At 46.4% G+C, this 19,241-nt stretch overlaps 1 protein-coding gene across 1 annotated transcript; it reads right to left on the bottom strand.

Moving 5' to 3' along the window:
* Positions 1-5,875: 5,875 nt before the first annotated feature.
* On the bottom strand, positions 5,876-10,524 carry LOC115166702 (beta-1,3-galactosyltransferase 1-like). Its single transcript, XM_029720418.1, has 2 exons — positions 10,231-10,524; positions 5,876-8,937 (listed from the first exon to the last, which is right to left on the bottom strand). The coding sequence occupies exons 1-2, from the start codon at positions 10,263-10,265 to the stop codon at positions 7,671-7,673; spliced, it is 1,302 nt and encodes a 433-aa protein (XP_029576278.1). The 5' UTR covers positions 10,266-10,524; the 3' UTR covers positions 5,876-7,670.
* Positions 10,525-19,241: the final 8,717 nt, after the last annotated feature.

The following is a 19,241-nucleotide window of genomic DNA, read 5'->3' as shown; positions in this document are numbered from 1 at the left end:
CAGAGTAGAACACCTGGTTAGGGGAGGTGCTGGCTAGCAGAGTAGGACACCTGGTTAGAGGAGGTGCTGGCTAGCAGAGTAGGACACCTGGTTAGAGGAGGTGCTGGCTAGCAGAGTAGAACACCTGTTTAGGAGAGGTGCTGGCTAGCAGAGTAGAACACCTGTTTAGGGGAGGTGCTGGCTAGCAGAGTAGAACACCTGTTTAGGGGAGGTGCTGGCTAGCAGAGTAGAACACCTGGTTAGGAGAGGTGCTGGCTAGCAGAGTAGAACACCTGTTTAGGAGAGGTGCTGGCTAGCGGAGTAGAACATCTGGTTAGGGGAGGTGCTGGCTAGCAGAGTAGAACACCTGGTTAGGGGAGGTGCTGGCTAGCAGAGTAGAACACCTGGTTAGGGGAGGTGCTGGCTAGCAGAGTAGAACACCTGGTTAGGGGAGGTGCTGGCTAGCAGAGTAGAACACCTGGTTAGGGGAGGTGCTGCCTAGCAGAGTAGAACACCTGGTTAGGGGAGGTGCTGGCTAGCGGAGTAGAACACCTGTTTAGGAGAGGTGCTGGCTAGCAGAGTAGAACACCTGGTTAGGGGAGGTGCTGGCTAGCAGAGTAGAACACCTGGTTAGGGGAGGTGCTGGCTAGCAGAGTAGAACACCTGTTTAGGAGAGGTGCTGGCTAGCAGAGTAGAACACCTGTTTAGGAGAGGTGCTGGCTAGCAGAGTAGAACACCTGGCTAGGGGAGGTGCTGGCTAGCAGAGTAGGACACCTGGTTAGAGGAGGTGCTGGCTAGCAGAGTAGAACACCTGGTTAGAGGAGGTGCTGGGTAGCAGAGTAGAACACCTGGTTAGGGGAGGTGCTGGCTAGCAGAGTAGAACACCTGGTTAGGGGAGGTGCTGGCTAGCGGAGTAGAACACCTGTTTAGGGGAGGTGCTGGCTAGCAGAGTAAAACACCTGGTTAGGGGAGGTGCTGGCTAGCAGAGTAGAACACCTGGTTAGGGGAGGTGCTGGCTAGCAGAGTAGAACACCTGGTTAGGGGAGGTGCTGGCTAGCAGAGTAAAACACCTGTTTAGGAGAGGTGCTGGCTAGCAGAGTAGAACACCTGGTTAGGGGAGGTGCTGGCTAGCGGCGTAGAACACCTGTTTAGGAGAGGTGCTGGCTTTCAGAGTAGAACACCTGTTTAGGAGAGGTGCTGGCTAGCAGAGTAGAACACCTGTTTAGGAGAGGTGCTGGCTAGCGGAGTAGAACACCTGGTTAGGAGAGGTGCTGGCTAGCGGAGTAGAACACCTGGTTAGGAGAGGTGCTGGCTAGCAGAGTAGAACACCTGGTTAGGAGAGGTGCTGGCTAGCGGAGTAGAACACCTGTTTAGGCGAGGTGCTGGCTAGCAGAGTAGAACACCTGGTTAGGGGAGGTGCTGGCTAGCAGAGTAGAACACCTGGTTAGGGGAGGTGCTGGCTAGCAGAGTAGAACACCTGGTTAGGGGAGGTGCTGGCTAGCAGAGTAAAACACCTGTTTAGGAGAGCTGCTGGCTAGCAGAGTAGAACACCTGGTTAGGGGAGGTGCTGGCTAGCAGAGTAGAACACCTGTTTAGGAGAGGTGCTGGCTAGCGGAGTAGAACACCTGGTTAGGAGAGGTGCTGGCTAGCAGAGTAGAACACCTGGTTAGGAGAGGTGCTGGCTAGCGGAGTAGAACACCTGTTTAGGCGAGGTGCTGGCTAGCAGAGTAGAACACCTGGTTAGAGGAGGTGCTGGGTAGCAGAGTAGAACACCTGGTTAGGGGAGGTGCTGGCTAGCAGAGTAGAACACCTGGTTAGGGGAGGTGCTGGCTAGCAGAGTAGAACACCTGGTTAGGGGAGGTGCTGGCTAGCGGAGTAGAACACCTGTTTAGGAGAGGTGCTGGCTTTCAGAGTAGAACACCTGTTTAGGAGAGGTGCTGGCTAGCGGAGTAGAACACCTGTTTAGGAGAGGTGCTGGCTAGCAGAGTAGAACACCTGGTTAGGGGAGGTGCTGGCTAGCAGAGTAAAACACCTGTTTAGGAGAGCTGCTGGCTAGCAGAGTAGAACACCTGGTTAGGGGAGGTGCTGGCTAGCAGAGTAGAACACCTGTTTAGGAGAGGTGCTGGCTAGCGGAGTAGAACACCTGGTTAGGAGAGGTGCTGGCTAGCAGAGTAGAACACCTGGTTAGGAGAGGTGCTGGCTAGCGGAGTAGAACACCTGTTTAGGCGAGGTGCTGGCTAGCAGAGTAGAACACCTGGTTAGAGGAGGTGCTGGCTAGCGGAGTAGAACACCTGGTTAGGGGAGGTGCTGGCTAGCGGAGTAGAACACCTGGTTAGGGGAGGTGCTGGCTAGCAGAGTAGAACACCTGTTTAGGAGAGGTGCTGGCTAGCAGAGTAGAACACCTGTTTAGGAGAGGTGCTGGCTAGCAGAGTAGAACACCTGGCTAGGGGAGGTGCTGGCTAGCAGAGTAGGACACCTGGTTAGAGGAGGTGCTGGCTAGAAGAGTAGAACACCTGGTTAGAGGAGGTGCTGGGTAGCAGAGTAGAACACCTGGTTAGGGGAGGTGCTGGCTAGCAGAGTAGAACACCTGGTTAGGGGAGGTGCTGGCTAGCAGAGTAGAACACCTGGTTAGGGGAGGTGCTGGCTAGCAGAGTAGAACACCTGGTTAGAGGAGGTGCTGGCTAGCAGAGTAGAACACCTGGTTAGGGGAGGTGCTGGCTAGCAGAGTAGAACACCTGGTTAGAGGAGGTGCTGGCTAGCAGAGTAGAACACCTGGTTAGGGGAGGTGCTGGCTAGCAGAGTAGAACACCTGGTTAGGGGAGGTGCTGGCTAGCAGAGTAGAACACCTGTTTAGGAGAGGTGCTGGCTCGCAGAGTAGAACACCTGGTTAGGGGAGGTGCTGGCTAGCAGAGTAGAACACCTGGTTAGGGTAGGTGCTGGCTAGCAGAGTAGAACACCTGGTTAGGGGAGGTGCTGGCTAGCAGAGTAGAACACCTGGTTAGGAGAGGTGCTGGCTAGCGGAGTAGAACACCTGTTTAGGCGAGGTGCTGGCTAGCAGAGTAGAACACCTGGTTAGGGAGGTGCTGGCTAGCAGAGTAGAACACCTGGTTAGGGGAGGTGCTGGCTAGCAGAGTAGAACACCTGGTTAGGGGAGGTGCTGGCTAGCAGAGTAGAACACCTGGTTAGGGGAGGTGCTGGCTAGCAGAGTAAAACACCTGTTTAGGAGAGCTGCTGGCTAGCAGAGTAGAACACCTGGTTAGGGGAGGTGCTGGCTAGCAGAGTAGAACACCTGTTTAGGAGAGGTGCTGGCTAGCGGAGTAGAACACCTGGTTAGGAGAGGTGCTGGCTAGCAGAGTAGAACACCTGGTTAGGAGAGGTGCTGGCTAGCGGAGTAGAACACCTGTTTAGGCGAGGTGCTGGCTAGCAGAGTAGAACACCTGGTTAGAGGAGGTGCTGGGTAGCAGAGTAGAACACCTGGTTAGGGGAGGTGCTGGCTAGCAGAGTAGAACACCTGGTTAGGGGAGGTGCTGGCTAGCAGAGTAGAACACCTGGTTAGGGGAGGTGCTGGCTAGCGGAGTAGAACACCTGTTTAGGAGAGGTGCTGGCTTTCAGAGTAGAACACCTGTTTAGGAGAGGTGCTGGCTAGCGGAGTAGAACACCTGTTTAGGAGAGGTGCTGGCTAGCAGAGTAGAACACCTGGTTAGGGGAGGTGCTGGCTAGCAGAGTAAAACACCTGTTTAGGAGAGCTGCTGGCTAGCAGAGTAGAACACCTGGTTAGGGGAGGTGCTGGCTAGCAGAGTAGAACACCTGTTTAGGAGAGGTGCTGGCTAGCGGAGTAGAACACCTGGTTAGGAGAGGTGCTGGCTAGCAGAGTAGAACACCTGGTTAGGAGAGGTGCTGGCTAGCGGAGTAGAACACCTGTTTAGGCGAGGTGCTGGCTAGCAGAGTAGAACACCTGGTTAGAGGAGGTGCTGGCTAGCGGAGTAGAACACCTGGTTAGGGGAGGTGCTGGCTAGCGGAGTAGAACACCTGGTTAGGGGAGGTGCTGGCTAGCAGAGTAGAACACCTGTTTAGGAGAGGTGCTGGCTAGCAGAGTAGAACACCTGTTTAGGAGAGGTGCTGGCTAGCAGAGTAGAACACCTGGCTAGGGGAGGTGCTGGCTAGCAGAGTAGGACACCTGGTTAGAGGAGGTGCTGGCTAGAAGAGTAGAACACCTGGTTAGAGGAGGTGCTGGGTAGCAGAGTAGAACACCTGGTTAGGGGAGGTGCTGGCTAGCAGAGTAGAACACCTGGTTAGGGGAGGTGCTGGCTAGCAGAGTAGAACACCTGGTTAGGGGAGGTGCTGGCTAGCAGAGTAGAACACCTGGTTAGAGGAGGTGCTGGCTAGCAGAGTAGAACACCTGGTTAGGGGAGGTGCTGACTAGCAGAGTAGAACACCTGGTTAGAGGAGGTGCTGGCTAGCAGAGTAGAACACCTGGTTAGGGGAGGTGCTGGCTAGCAGAGTAGAACACCTGGTTAGGGGAGGTGCTGGCTAGCAGAGTAGAACACCTGTTTAGGAGAGGTGCTGGCTCGCAGAGTAGAACACCTGGTTAGGGGAGGTGCTGGCTAGCAGAGTAGAACACCTGGTTAGGGTAGGTGCTGGCTAGCAGAGTAGAACACCTGGTTAGGGGAGGTGCTGGCTAGCAGAGTAGAACACCTGGTTAGGGGAGGTGCTGGCTAGCAGAGTAGAACACCTGGTTAGGGGAGGTGCTGGCTAGCAGAGTAGAACACCTGGTTAGGGGAGGTGCTGGCTAGCAGAGTAGAACACCTGGTTAGGGGAGGTGCTGGCTAGCAGAGTAGAACACCTGGTTAGGGGAGGTGCTGGCTAGCAGAGTAGAACACCTGGTTAGGGGAGGTGCTGGCTAGCAGAGTAGAACACCTGGTTAGGGGAGGTGCTGGCTAGCAGAGTAGAACACCTGGTTAGGGGAGGTGCTGGCTAGCAGAGTAGAACACCTGGTTAGGGGAGGTGCTGGCAGGCAGAGTAGAACACCTGGTTAGGGGAGGTGCTGGCTAGCAGAGTAGAACACCTGGTTAGGGGAGGTGCTGGCTAGCAGAGTAGAACACCTGGTTAGGTCTTTATAAACCATATAATCTTGTAAACCTTCTACTGACCATACATAACTATGAGCTTGGATAGATTGTTGTAACAATAATGATGAGAACTACTCAAGTTGTAAAACTAATCTTTATATACAGACAGTATAGCCATAAAATAACATTATTCAATAAAATAAATACAGTAGAAAAATACAAGTAAATCCTGAACACAAGATTGTACCTGAGCTCATGTGTTGTGGTCAATGTTTCAGTACAATACCTTCTTGATATCCCCCTTTCCCTTTTCCTACAATGTTATATCAAGGGTGGCTGCCATCCCAGGATAGCTACTGGTTGCGCAGGGTTTTATTCCAGCCCTGCTCTAATCACATTGTAGCCTAACATCAGCCCTGGTCTAATCACACTGTAGCCTAAACATCAGCCCTGGTCTAACCCCACTGTAGCCTAAACATCAGCCCCGGTCTAACCACACTGTAGCCTAAACATCAGCCCTGGTCTAACCACACTGTAGCCTAAACATCAGCCCCGGTCTAATCACACTGTAGCCTAAACATCAGCCCTGGTCTAACCCCACTGTAGCCTAACATCAGCCCTGGTCTAATCACACTGTAGCCTAAACATCATCTGTGCAACAGGACCCTTTGCAGATAAATATTGGTTTGTGTGTGTTAACTCTCTTCTAATCCAAGTTTAGTAACATCATCATAATCAGTATTAAAACATTTTAATCAAAGTGGAAATGCATTACTGTAAGGGGTGCGTACTGGCGGCAGAGAAGTCAGACGCAGGAGAGCAAAAACTGTGTTTCCAACGGCACAGTTTAATAATAATAACCACCGGAAAACAGAACAATCAATAAATGGGTACATAACCCGACACACACCAGACATAACATGCACAAGCATTTACAATAAACAATACCGGACAAGGACATGGAGGGAACAGAGAGTTAAATACACAACATGTAATGATGGGATTGAAACCAGGTGTGTGGGAAGACAAGACAAAACAAATGGAAAATGAAAGGTGGATAGGCGATGGCTAGAAGACCGGTGACGTCGACCGCCGAACGTCGCCCGAACAAGGAGAGGGACCGACTTCGGAGGAAGTCGTGACAATTACATATTCACCAGATTACATCTCTTGCAAGAACGAAGGAGGAAGTGATAGGTACGCCTTAGTGTGCCGCCTTAACTGTCTTCAATGCAGTTGGCACAAACTCTCAGGCAATCCAAATTCCCTCTGCCCTGCATTGTGCAAAATGAATGCAAGGTAGCATCTCTTCCTGATAGCTCGACTTGACCACATAATAAATGCTACAACTCATACAAAGCTACTTCATTTTGGGACATTTGACTTGTGACTTTGGGGATAGTGTCTGGTCTACTATTCTACTGACTCTACAGCCAAAGCCTTCACAGTTCCCCTTTACTTATTTCCGTCACTAACTGATACAGATCTGCTATCTATTTAATCACTCTGTCACAGAGAATTTTCCTTTTAAAAAGGCTTCTAAAGTTTGTAATTTCAAACTTGATTTGCCCTCACGAGAAAATGTATCAACCCCTTCATCAAATTGTGTTAACTATAATACACATAATAATCCACAGGTCCTGTTGCTGCAGGATTATTTTCCTGCTGTTAGAAGCAGGATCAAATTAAGATAGCAAATTGTAACAGGTTACAGATGCACTCTGGGAAAGGGCAAAGCTGATTATTAAGTGCAATGCAACGGCTGTGTTTAGACTTTTGAACATCAGATCAGCTCTGAAAAAGATATGGTTGTTCAAATGAACAATTAGTAGAAAAAAGATCAGAATTGGGCTGCCTGTCTAAACACAGCCAACTAGTCTCTATTACAATAAACCTGTTTTACTTGTTCTGGGTATCTGCTGCTTCAGTGTAGTACATTTCTTAGTCCTGTCCAGTCCATCACCATGTCCATATTAGGCAGATAACTGCTGCTCTCAGTCTTTGTTAAAAAAAAGGCTTTTGAATCAAAAACCGGTGTAGCAAGGTGTCTGCCTTGGTTCAGAGATAAATAACATTCTCCCAGAGGACGTAACGTGAAGAAACTGGTCCTTCAGGGTGTTAATGTTCTTCACCAAGGTATACAGTGCCTTTGGAAAGTATTCAGACCCTTAACGCTGTACTTTGTTGAAACACCTGTGGCAGTGATTACAGCCTCGAGTCTTCTTCTGTATGATGCTACAAGCTTGGCACACCTGTATTTGGGGAGTTTCTCTTATTCTTCTCTGCAAAGCCTCTCAAGCTCTGTCAGGTTGGATGGCGAGCGTTGCTGCACAGCTATTTTCAGATCTATCCAGAAATGTTCTGTATATCCTTTCCCCATCCCATAGAGGCATCACCTTCTTTGATTTTTGTTTGTTAGATAGTTAGTTTATGAACAAACAACGAGGAAGTGATTGCTACATCAATCAGTTTGTTAGTGTATGAGATCAGCAGGTAGGACCAGGTTTGTGTAGGTCTTTCCATGCGTTGACCTGGTGAGTGATACTGTATGGGATCAGCAGGTAGGACCAGGTTTGTGTAGGTCTTTCCATGCGTTGACCTGGTGAGTGATACTGTATGGGATCAGCAGGTAGGACCAGGTTTGTGTAGGTCTTTCCATGCATTGACCTGGTGAGTGATACTGTATGTGGTGGTGGCTATCAGTCGTGAGTAGGTGCAGCGGTCATAAGCCACAGGGAAAACCTGGAAGAGGTTTCCATTGGGGGGGTCAGTAGGCCGGATGCCCAGGTGTCTCATACACAGTCCCAGATACACATCCTCTATGTAGACGGCTTTAACATGACTGGACGCCTCCACCAGCTTCCTGGGGAGGTCTAAGGTGAAGACATAGCCCAGGCCCAGAGCATAAGGTGGATATACCAGTTCAGGAAACACCTCATTTGGAAGGTACCATTTGGAGTTAGGGTCTCTTAGAACCGCGCCCCATTGGGCCACTAGTCCAGTCATGTAGTTCTGCTTTGGAGCGTGAAGCAGCATGTTGACCAAAGTGTTCACGTTGAGGAACATGTCTGAGTCGATCTTCATGGCGTAGGAGGCGTTGGGGCAGCGAGAGCTCAGCCACTCCATCATCACCATGGTCTTGATGGTCAGGTTTTTGTAGCTGTCTATGAAGTCACTCTGCAGCAGATCCTGGTGCTCTTTGCTCTCCTGCAGCACCTTCTCCTGGAGCTGCTCTGTCTCCTCTCCACTGGGCAGTCCCAGCAGGAAGAACAGACGGACCTCTTTGCCCAGTACCTGCCTCTCACTACCCCAAGTACTGCGGACGGCCCCACGAGCCTCCATGTTATAGGGCGCCACTGGCACCATCAGAACCAGGAAGGGGTTCTGCTCCCGGCATTTCTCTGGCTCATCCAGGATGAAGATGTACTCTGATGGGTATTCTACATGGTATGGTCCTGGGGACACATACGGAGGAGGAGTGGCCAGATCTGCCTTGACCTCTGTGATCAGATTAGTGATGATGGTCAGTGCAGACGTGATGGAAGTAGTTTCATTATGTGTTGGGTTGAGTTTGATGGCCTGTTGAGTAGAGTTGATAAGTGAAGTCTGATGATCTGTTGAATTGGCAGATGCAGTTTCATGAGCGTCTATGGTAAAATCAGTGGAGTTGAGAGAAACTACTTCGCTACTGGTCTTGGTAGAACCAGATCTGCTGGCTGAACCACCACGGAATTCTGCCAACCATTTTGAGGCCCTGTCTAGTGAAGGGACCCACTCTACTGACCGATCGCCGAAGTAGAAGAAGACCGTTGCTATGAGGAGCAGGATGAGGAAACAGCAACGGAAACGTGACCACCCGCAGTATCTCCTGCCTTCCGCCATCTCTTTACTGGGAGGAGAGAGAGAGAGAGACAGAAATCACATTTTATTTGTCACGTACAGTTTCCAGCAGGTATAAAAGGTTCAGTGAAATGTCTGTGTGCTTGCTGCCTCAACATAGCAGGGCAATAATCCAGATCAATAATAATCAAGTCAAATAAAAAATAACAAGTAATTAGAAGGTAGTACATAGTAATACACTTATGTACCGTATGTACCTTATAATAATGACATATCTACATATTCATACTGTATATACATTATATTAGTGACATATCTACATATTCATGCAGTATATACATTATATTAGTGACATAGCTACATATTCATGCAGTATATGCATTATATTAGTGACATATCTACATATTCATACAGTATATGCATTATATTAGTGACATATCTACATATTCATACTTTATATACATTATATTAGTGACATATCTACATATTCATACAGAATATGCATTATATAAGTGACATATCCACATATTCATACTGTATATACATTATATTAGTGACATATCTACATATTCATACTGTATATACATTATATTAGTGACATATCTACATATTCATACTGTATATACATTATATTAGTGACATATCTACATATTCATACATACTTTGATTAATGTGCTTGTCTGACTTGCCTTGTTAAATAAAGGTTAAATAAATAAATACAGAATCCTTTGATTTGACATTTGTTTGGAAAGAGGAATGGAACGAGACCATCCCTTCTTCACATAGGACTCTGGTCAAAAGTAGTGCACTATGTAGGGAATAGGGTGCTATAGTGCAGTCAAGGCTGGTTTATAAATGTTGGTATGAAAATGTAGCTATATAGTAGTTTGACATTGTAACATTTATCTTGTATTTATTTCTAGAGCAGGGATGTATTGTAAATTCTAATGTTCACAATCCTAATATCCTTCTTCTCCTTCGATTGTTCTAAAATAATATGTGATTCATTGCTATCTGGTATGTAGAGGTTCCTTGTAAAAGACATATTGGTCTCAATGGGACTCAAATGTCAACAACGGTGCATTTTAACTCGTGGAATGATAATTAGTTTGAGGTTAAAACAAAACAGCAGAACAGCTTGCTTCCTTGTCTGTACCTGAGCTGAGCATTGAGAACCAAGCAACGTCCTACATGTGAACTTTACTGTTAAAACACCTGTGTTCCATGGGTACAATGCCGTTCTATAGAATTCCTTCAGTATGACTGTTTCAATACTTTGAGTTTGAATACATCAAACTATAGTAAAAAAAATAGATGGGACAAAACATGAAAATACACCTACCTTCTTCCTCCTTTCTTAGTGCCATCTTCCACCATGTTGGATATCTATCTAGCTGGGGATGGCTGCCAGGCAGATAGGAAGGTTTCAGTAATCCCTCCTCGGTCAACTCTTGTTGTGTCATACTCATGCAGGCAGGCAGGTAGGCAGGTAGGTTTAGATAGTCCAAACCTCAGTCAATTCATGTTGTATCATACAACAACTACATGTAATGGTAGAAGGCAGCCGTGGCCAAAGGTTGCTTCTGCTCCACCAGTATTTCCAGTTTGTTAACTCTCCTGGACTAAATTATAAAGAAAACCGTTCCCACCTGGGGTAAGGTGAATGTGCAACTAGTTAGGGTGTGGCTTAACTGGCTCCCTACTCCCTATAGAGGACAAGGCTCCCTACTCCCTATAGAGGACAAGGCTCCCTACTCCCTATCGAGGACAAGGCTCCCTACTCCCTATATAGAGGACAAGGCACCCTACAACCTTGGTCTTTTACCAAGTAGGGCTATCTTCTGTATACCACCCCTACCTGGTCACAACACAACTGATTGGCTCAAACGCATTAAAAAGGAAAGAAATTCCACAAATTAACTTTTAACAAGGCACACCTGTTAATTGAAATGCATTCCAGGTGACTACCTCATGAAGCTGGTTGAGAGAATGCCAAGAGTGTGCAAAGCTGTCATCAAGGCAAAGGGTGGCTACTTTGAAGAATCTCAAATATATTTTGATTTGTTTCACACTTTTTTGGTTACTACAGACATTTACATTTTAGTCATTTAGCAGACGCTCTTATCCAGAGCGACTTACAGTAGTGAATGCATACATTTCAATTCATTTCATACATTTTTTTTTTTTTCCTTACTGGCCCCCCGTGGGAATCAAACCCACAACCCTGGCGTTGCAAACACCATTGCAAACACCATGCTCTACCAACTGACCAACAGTGAGGCCAGGATTCCATATGTGTTATTTCATAGTTTTAATGTCTTCACTATTATTCTACAATGTAGAAAATAGTACAAATAAAGAAAAACCCTTGAATGAGTAGGTGTGTCCAAACTTTTGACTGGTACTGTATATAAAGATCTGTTTTGATGATACTGGCATACTCTTTTCAGATTGATTATGCATTCTCTCAGCACTTCTCCGAATATTCAATGTCTGAGGTGTGTATGCTTCACATGTTAACCAGTGGGACGTCAGACACAAAAAACATGTTTTCCAGGAAGTAGTTTGAGGGGTTAGTTTTGTTTATTCCATTCCACTAGTACCCAAGCTGCCCGTCTCTATAGCTTCCTACTATGTTGTAACAATGGTATTGTCTCTAGAGCTCGCCACTATTGTCGTGGGGACATGTAAATCCTTCTAGGTAACCATGGTGCCCTGGTCTCTACCTGCTGGAAGGCCACACCTTCATCTCATTTTTCACTGTAACTGGAGACCTTGTTTCATATTTCCTCTTAAAGGTGTGTGTGTGTGTGTGTGTGTGTGTGTGTGTGTGTGTGTGTGTGTGTGTGTGTGTGTGTGTGTGTGTGTGTGTGTGTGTGTGTGAAGCCATTGCGCTAAAGATAAGCAGAGCTCATGTTGGAAAGTGTTGCTAAGTTGCTAGCGAACAACTCAAGTGCAGTTCTGTTTTCAGAAGGATTCAAAGTATTCTATACCCTCATAGGTGTAACAGTGTAGGTTCCGTCCCTTTCTTCGCCCCAACCCGGGCTCGAACCAGGGATCCTTGCACACATCAACAACTGACACCCCACGAAGCATCGTTACCCATCGTGCCACAAAAGCCACGGCCCTTGCAACGCAAAGGGAAACCCTACTTCAAGTCTCAGAGCGAGTGACGTCACTGATTGAAACGCTATTAGCGCGCACCACCGCTAACTAACTAGCCATTTCACATCGGTTACATAGGCATCACTTTATAATATATACATTGTATTTTCTGGTAACTATTTTAAGTACGAGAGAAATTACCCATTACTTTGTAGAGAGAGAGAGAAACATACTAACATACTATTAATCAGGCAGGATCAGAGCAGATGCCCCTTTACCCTTCCAGTCCATGAGCACTCTGCTGGCAGGCTTCCCTCTAAGGTGATGGGGGAGGGCAGACAGAACATGAGCACTCTGCTGGCAGGCTTCCCTCTAAGGTGATGGTGGAGGGCAGACAGAACATGAGCACTCTGCTGGCAGGCTTCCCTCTAAGGTGATGGGGGAGGGCAGACAAAACATGAGCACTCTGCTGGCAGGCTGCCCTCTAAGGTGATGGTGGAGGGCAGACAGAACATGAGCACTCTGCTGGCAGGCTTCCCTCTAAGGCGATGGTGGAGGGCAGACAGAACATGAGCATTCTGCTGGCAGGCTGCCCTCTAAGGTTATGGTGGAGGGCAGACAGAACATGAGCACTCTGCTGGCAGGCTGCCCTCTAAGGTGATGGTGGAGGGCAGACAGAACATGAGCACTCTGCTGGCAGGCTTCCCTCTAAGGTGATGGTGGAGGGCAGACAGAACATGACCACTCTGCTGGCAGGCTGCCCTCTAAGGTGATGGTGGAGGGCAGACAGAACATGAGCACTCTGCTGGCAGGCTGCCCTCTAAGGTGATGGTGGAGGGCAGACAGAACATGAGCACTCTGCTGGCAGGCTGCCCTCTAAGGTGATGGTGGAGGGCAGACAGAACATGAGCACTCTGCTGGCAGGCTTCCCTCTAAGGTGATGGTGGAGGGCAGACAGAACATGAGCACTCTGCTGGCAGGCTGCCCTCTAAGGTGATGGTGGAGGGCAGACAGAACATGAGCACTCTGCTGGCAGGCTGCCCTCTAAGGTGATGGTGGAGGGCAGACAGAACATGAGCACTCTGCTGGCAGGCTTCCCTCTAAGGTGATGGGGGAGGGCAGACAGAACATGAGCACTCTGCTGGCAGGCTTCCCTCTAAGGTGATGGGGGAGGGCAGACAGAACATGAGCACTCTGCTGGCAAGCTTCCCTCTAAGGTGATGTGGGAGGGCAGACAGAACATGAGCACTCTGCTGGCAGGCTTCCCTCTAAGGTGATGTGGGTGGTACCACTCCTTTTTGGGGGTGGCGGGTTGTGCCACTCCTTTTTGGGGGTGGCGGGTCAAAAATGTATAATAAAAAACAACACAGGGATACATGATGGTCTTTGCTATCTGGGATCCTTGGGATGTCCTTATCTCATTGAATTTCAAATGTAAAATAGTTAAGGTAAGAGTTAAGGTTAGGGTTAGGTTAGGGTTAGGTAAGGGTTATGGTTATGGTTAAGGTTAAGGTTAAGGTTAGGGTTAAGGTTAAGGTTAAGGTAAGGGTAGGGATTAAAGTAAGGGTTTAGGGTAGGGACGTCCCGAGGATTCGGTTGGGCACTGACCAACACATGATAGTGGCAACACATGGAGTTGGGTTGATATAGTCATAGTAGGATACAGTATTTCTTACAATCTTCTAGTTTGACTGGAATTGTGTTAGTCCTTGTTAACACATTTATTCCAGTTCTAAAACAGTTTAGCTGAATACTTTCCTCATCAGATTGGGCTGCTTTCACCTCTTCTAATCAAGTTACCACTGTTGCAGGAAAAACAGTTTTGGGGAGCCCTTTTGCTACTAATCCTACCATTATTGTATCTGTCTAGAGTCTAAGCTACGTACTCCTTTGGTATTACAGTTCTTTAGACTGGAACGTTCTATGGAACAGGTAACTGTAGCCTGTATGAGGAGAGAGGAAGGGAGGGGTCTCCTGACTGGTAGAGGAGAGAGGAAGGGAGGGGTCTCCTGACTGGTAGAGGAGAGAGGAAGGGAGGGGTCTCCTGACTGGGAGAGGAGAGAGGAAGGGAGGGGTCTCCTGACTGGGTGAGGAGAGAGGAAAGAGGGATGCAGGAAGTAAAAGAGCAGTGTTCAGCTTTTTATATTCCTTCAAGACATCATTGAATTATTCCCACACACCTGCAACAAGCTAAATCAAATGTGACAGTGCTTTTCCTATTTTGTAATACAACTCTGACAAAAGAAAGAGAAAACACTGGGACACCATGATCTTTATAAATTGTGTAATTTTAATATATACTGATAAGTGAAGACTAGGTAAACAATAGTAGTGTCTAACATACAGACTACAATTACCATGAATCACAACTAACCATTAAACAATAGTAGTGTCTAACTTATGGACTACAATTACCATGAATCACAACTAACCAGTAAACAATAGTAGTGTCTAACTTATGGACTACAATTACCATGAATCACAACTAACCAGTGAACAATAGTAGTGTCTAACTTATGGACTACAATTACCATGAATCACAACTAACCAGTGAACAATAGTAGTGTCTAACTTATGGACTACAATTACCATGAATCACAACTAACCAGTGAACAATAGTAGTGTCTAACTTATGGACTACAATTACCATGAATCACAACTAACCAGTGAACAATAGTAGTGTCTAACATACAGACTAAAATGACCATGAATCACAACTAATCAGTGCAATACAGGCTGCATCCAAAATGCTATTACAGACACACAGTTCTACTTTTGACCAGGCTCTCTCAGCAGAATACACCTGTTCCCTAGGGTTCCAGTTACACATTGTCTCTTGGGGTTTTCCCCGCCTTGATTCGTTCCACCCCTGTAATTCGATCCCATCCTGTCCTGAAGTACAGCAGGATTAGTGAGGGTTTGGATCCGATCTACAGTAACAGGTCATTCACTTATCTTCTCTAAGGTAGTGCCCCAAATGTAACCGGAAGGTTGCTGGATCGAATCCCCGAGCTGACAAGGTAACAATCTGTCGTTCTGCCCCTGAGCAAGGCAGTTTAACCCATTGTTCCCCGGGCGCCCGAAGACGTGGATGTCGATTAAGGCAGCCCCCCTCACCTCTCTGATTCATTTCATATTCTAAAATTGATAATTGGAAACAGGATGCACCTGAGCTCAATTTTGAGTCTCATAGCAAAGGGTCTGAATACTTATGTAAATAAGGTATTTCTGTTTTTTTTCTTCTAAAAACCTGTTTTCGCTTTGTCATTATGGGGTATTGTGATGTCATTATGGGGTATTGTGATGTCATTATGGGGTATTGTGATGTCATTATGGGGTATTGTGTGTAGATTGATGAGGAACATTTCTTATGTAATCTGTTTAAGAATAAGGCTGTAATGTAACAAAAAATTTTTTTTAAACTGGTTGTTAAAAGAACACAACTGAGAAGATATCATTATGTTGTGTTTTGGTGATTATTATATTTCACAGTAAACTTATATTTAGCATAAAAAGTTGTGTGGTGAAAGATGTCTACAAACAAAATGAATGCACAATGAAAGGTTTTGAATGTAAGACTGTGTCACGCCCTGATCTGTTTCACCTGTCTTTGTGATTGTCTCCACCCCCCTCCAGGTGTTGCCCATCTTCCCCATTATCCCCTGTGTATTTATACCTGTGTTCTCTGTTTGTCTGTTGCCAGTTCGTTTTGTTCGTAGAACCTACCAGTGTTTTGTTTCCCTGCTCCCGTCTGTTCCTTACACCTGTTTTCTAGTTTCCCGGTTCTGACCGTTCTGCCTGCCCTGACCCTGACCCTGAGCCTGCCTGTCGTCCTGTACCATTGCCCAACTACTCTGGATTACCAACCTCTGTCTGACCTGACCCTGAGCCCACCTGCTGTCCTGTACCTTACACCCTCTCTGCATTATTGACCTCTGCCTGCCTTGACCTGTCATTTGCCTGCACCTGTTTGATGAATAAACTTTTGTTTCTTCAAAAGTGTCTGCACCTGGGTCATACCTTAAAACATGATAGACTGTCTGCGATCAGATGTAGGATCTTAATTTGACACACTTTGCTACAGCAGGAAAATAATCCTGCAGCAACAGGAAATGTGAATTATAATTAATGTGTATTTTTGTAGGGGTTGATCAATTTTTTTGTCAGGGCAAATCAAGTTTGACCTTTAAAAGTGAAAATTACAAACTTTAGAAGCCTTTTTAAAACTCAAATACACTTTAAGTTTGCATTTCCTGCTGTGCAGGAAAATTCTTAGCAATAAAAGAGTGATCAAATTAAGATCCTTCATCTGTACAAGTGTTACTATTTTGGAGTTTGGTACTAAAAGGTTTTCAAATTTGCAACATACTTGTGAAAAAGCACTAAAAAAGAAAAAACATCAACTGTAGCTTGTATTTATGTTATTTATTCATTCAGGTTAACGAAAGGGGAAAGGGAAGTTGAGTGTTTAAAGAAATAGGTTGCAACTTGAAATACAGGTTTGTTCACTGCTTGACTTGGGATGAAAGAAGTGCAGCAGCTGTCTTTTTCCAAGTCGGTCCATTAGACTATGTTCACCGAAATACACAAATTACATTGTGCTGTAGAGACCTCTGATTAATCATTGTTAAGGGTTCATACACATTTTCCATGACTTTTAAACACATTTCATGACACAATCATACATCATACATCTTCCATCTGTATTGTAATTGTGTTTTGTATTTTACAGTACTGTATTGTACTTATGTATTGTACTGGTCCTATACGTGGCTCAGTTAATAAGAACATGGCACTAGCAACAACAGAGTTCAAATCAAATGTTATTTGTAACATGCTTTGTAAACAACAGGTGTAGACTAACAGTGAATTACTTACTGACATCAACAGTGAAGAGGCGACTCCGGGATGCTGGCCTTCTAGGCAGAGTTCCTCTGTACAGTGTCTGTTTTCTTTTGTCCATCTTAATCTTTTCTTTTTATTGGCCAGTCTGAGATATGGCTTTTTCTTTGCAACTCTGCCTAGAAGGCCAGCATCCTGGAGTCGCCTCTTCACTGTTGACGTTGAGACTGGTGTTTTGCGGGTACTATTTAATGAAGCTGCCAGTTGAGGACTTGTGAGGCATCTGCTTCTCAAACTAGTCACTCTAATGCACTTGTCCTCTTGCTCAGTTGTGCACCGGGCCCTCCCACTCCTCTTTCTATTCTGGTTAGAGACAGTTTGCGCTGTTCTGTGAAGGGAGTAGTACACAGCGTTGTACGAGATCTTCAGTTTCTTGGCAATTTCTTGCATGGAATAGCCTTCATTTCTCAGAACAAGAATAGACTGACGAGTTTCAGAAGAAAGGTCTTTGTTTCTGGACATTTTGAGCCTGTAATCGAACCCACAAATGCTGATGCGCCAGATACTCAACTAGTCTAAAGAATGCCAGTTTTATTGCTTCTTGTCACATCCTGACCAGCAGAGGGTGTTGTGTAGTTTTGGTCAGGACATGGCAGAGTATGTCTGTGTATGTGTGTTCTGGGTGTTGTATTTCTATGTGGGTCTGTGTGGCTCCCGATCAGGGACAGCTGGTGATCGTTGTTCCTGATTGGGAATCATATAATTAGGTGTATGTTTGTCACTTGGGGTTGTGGGTGGTTGAGTTAACACTGCTATTCGGGTTGTTCGGAAGTAGCATGTCGTGAGTGTTTATTGTTTTCTGTGTATACTTTACTTAATTATATTAGAAGATGAGTATCCACATTCCGCATGCAGTTTGGTCTCTTCAACACGGCTTCAACATTTGTGACACTTCTTTAATCAGAACAACAGTTTTCAGCTGTGCTAACATAATTGCAAAAGGGGTTTCTAATGATCAATCAGCCTTTTAAAATGCTAAACTTGGATTAGCTAACACAATGTTCCATTGGAACACAGGAGTGATGGTTGCTGATAATGGGCCTCTGTACGCCTATGTAGATCAAACTGTGTTTCTGATCAATTTGATGTTATTTTAATGGTCAAAAAATGTGTTTTTCTTTCAAAAACAAGGACATTTCTAAGTGACCCCAGACTTTTGAACGGGTAGTGTGCATATAGGTAGGGGTAAAGTGACTAGGCAACAGGAGAGATAATAAACAGTAACACCAGCATATGTGATGAGTCAAAAGATTTAGTGCAAAAAGGGTCAATGCAGATAGATTAATAGTTAAACAATAGCTACCTGGACAAACTGTTTATCAGTCTTATGGCTTGGGGCTAGAAGTTGTTCAGGATCGCTTCCAGACTTGGTGCATTGGTACCGCTTGCCATGTGGTAGCAAAGACAACAGTCTATGACTTGGGTGGCTGGAGTCTTTAACAATTTTAAGGGCCTTCTTCTGACACCGCCTGGTATAGAGGTCCTGGATGGCAGGGAGCTCGGCCCCAGTGATGTATTGGGCCGTACGCTCTACCCTCTGTAGTGCCTTGCAGTCGAATGCCATGCAGTTGTCATACCTGGCGGTGATGCAGCCAGTCAAGGTGCTCTCAATGGTGTAGCTGTATAACTTTTTGAGGATTTGAGGGCCTATGCCAATCTTTCTAGCCTCCTGAGGGGGAAGTGTGTGTGGACCATAATAATGTGGAAACCAAGGAACTTGAAGTTCTCGACCTGATCCACTCCAGCCCTGTCGATGTGGATGGGGATGTGCTCTGCCCTCAGTTTCCTGTCGTCTACAATCAGCTCTTTCGTCTTGCTGACATTGAGGAAGAGGTTGTTGTCCTGGCACCACTGCCAGGTCTATGACCTCTTCGCTGTAGGCTGTCCCATCGTCGTCAGTGATCAGGCCTACCACCGTTGTGTCATCTGCAAACTTAATGATGGTGTTAGAGTCATGCGTGGCCACGCAGTCGTGGGTGAACAGAAAGTGCAGGAGGGGACTAAGCACGCACCCCTGAGGGGCCCCAGTGTTGAGGATCAGCGCGGAGATGTGTTGTTCCCTACCCTTACCACCTGGGGGCGGCCCATCAGGAAGTCCAGGAACCAGTTGCAGAGTGAGGTGTTCAGTCCCAGGGTCCTTAGCTTAGTGATGAGCTTGGAGTGCACTGTGGTGTTCAACGCTGAGCTGTAGTCAATGAACAGCATTCTCATGTAGGTGTTCCTTTTGTCCAGGTGGGAAAGGGCAGTGTGGAGTGCAATGGAGATTACATCATCTGTGGATCTGTTAGGGCGGTATGCAAATTGGAGTGGGTCCAGGTTGTACGGGATGTGGATGTGAGCCATGAC

The sequence above is a fragment of the Salmo trutta genome, chromosome 29, assembly GCF_901001165.1.
Source record: "Salmo trutta chromosome 29, fSalTru1.1, whole genome shotgun sequence".
NCBI classification, from domain to species: Eukaryota; Metazoa; Chordata; class Actinopteri; order Salmoniformes; family Salmonidae; genus Salmo; species Salmo trutta.
The sequence above is the reverse complement of the archived record's forward strand: the minus strand, read 5'-3'. Positions and strand labels throughout refer to the sequence as shown.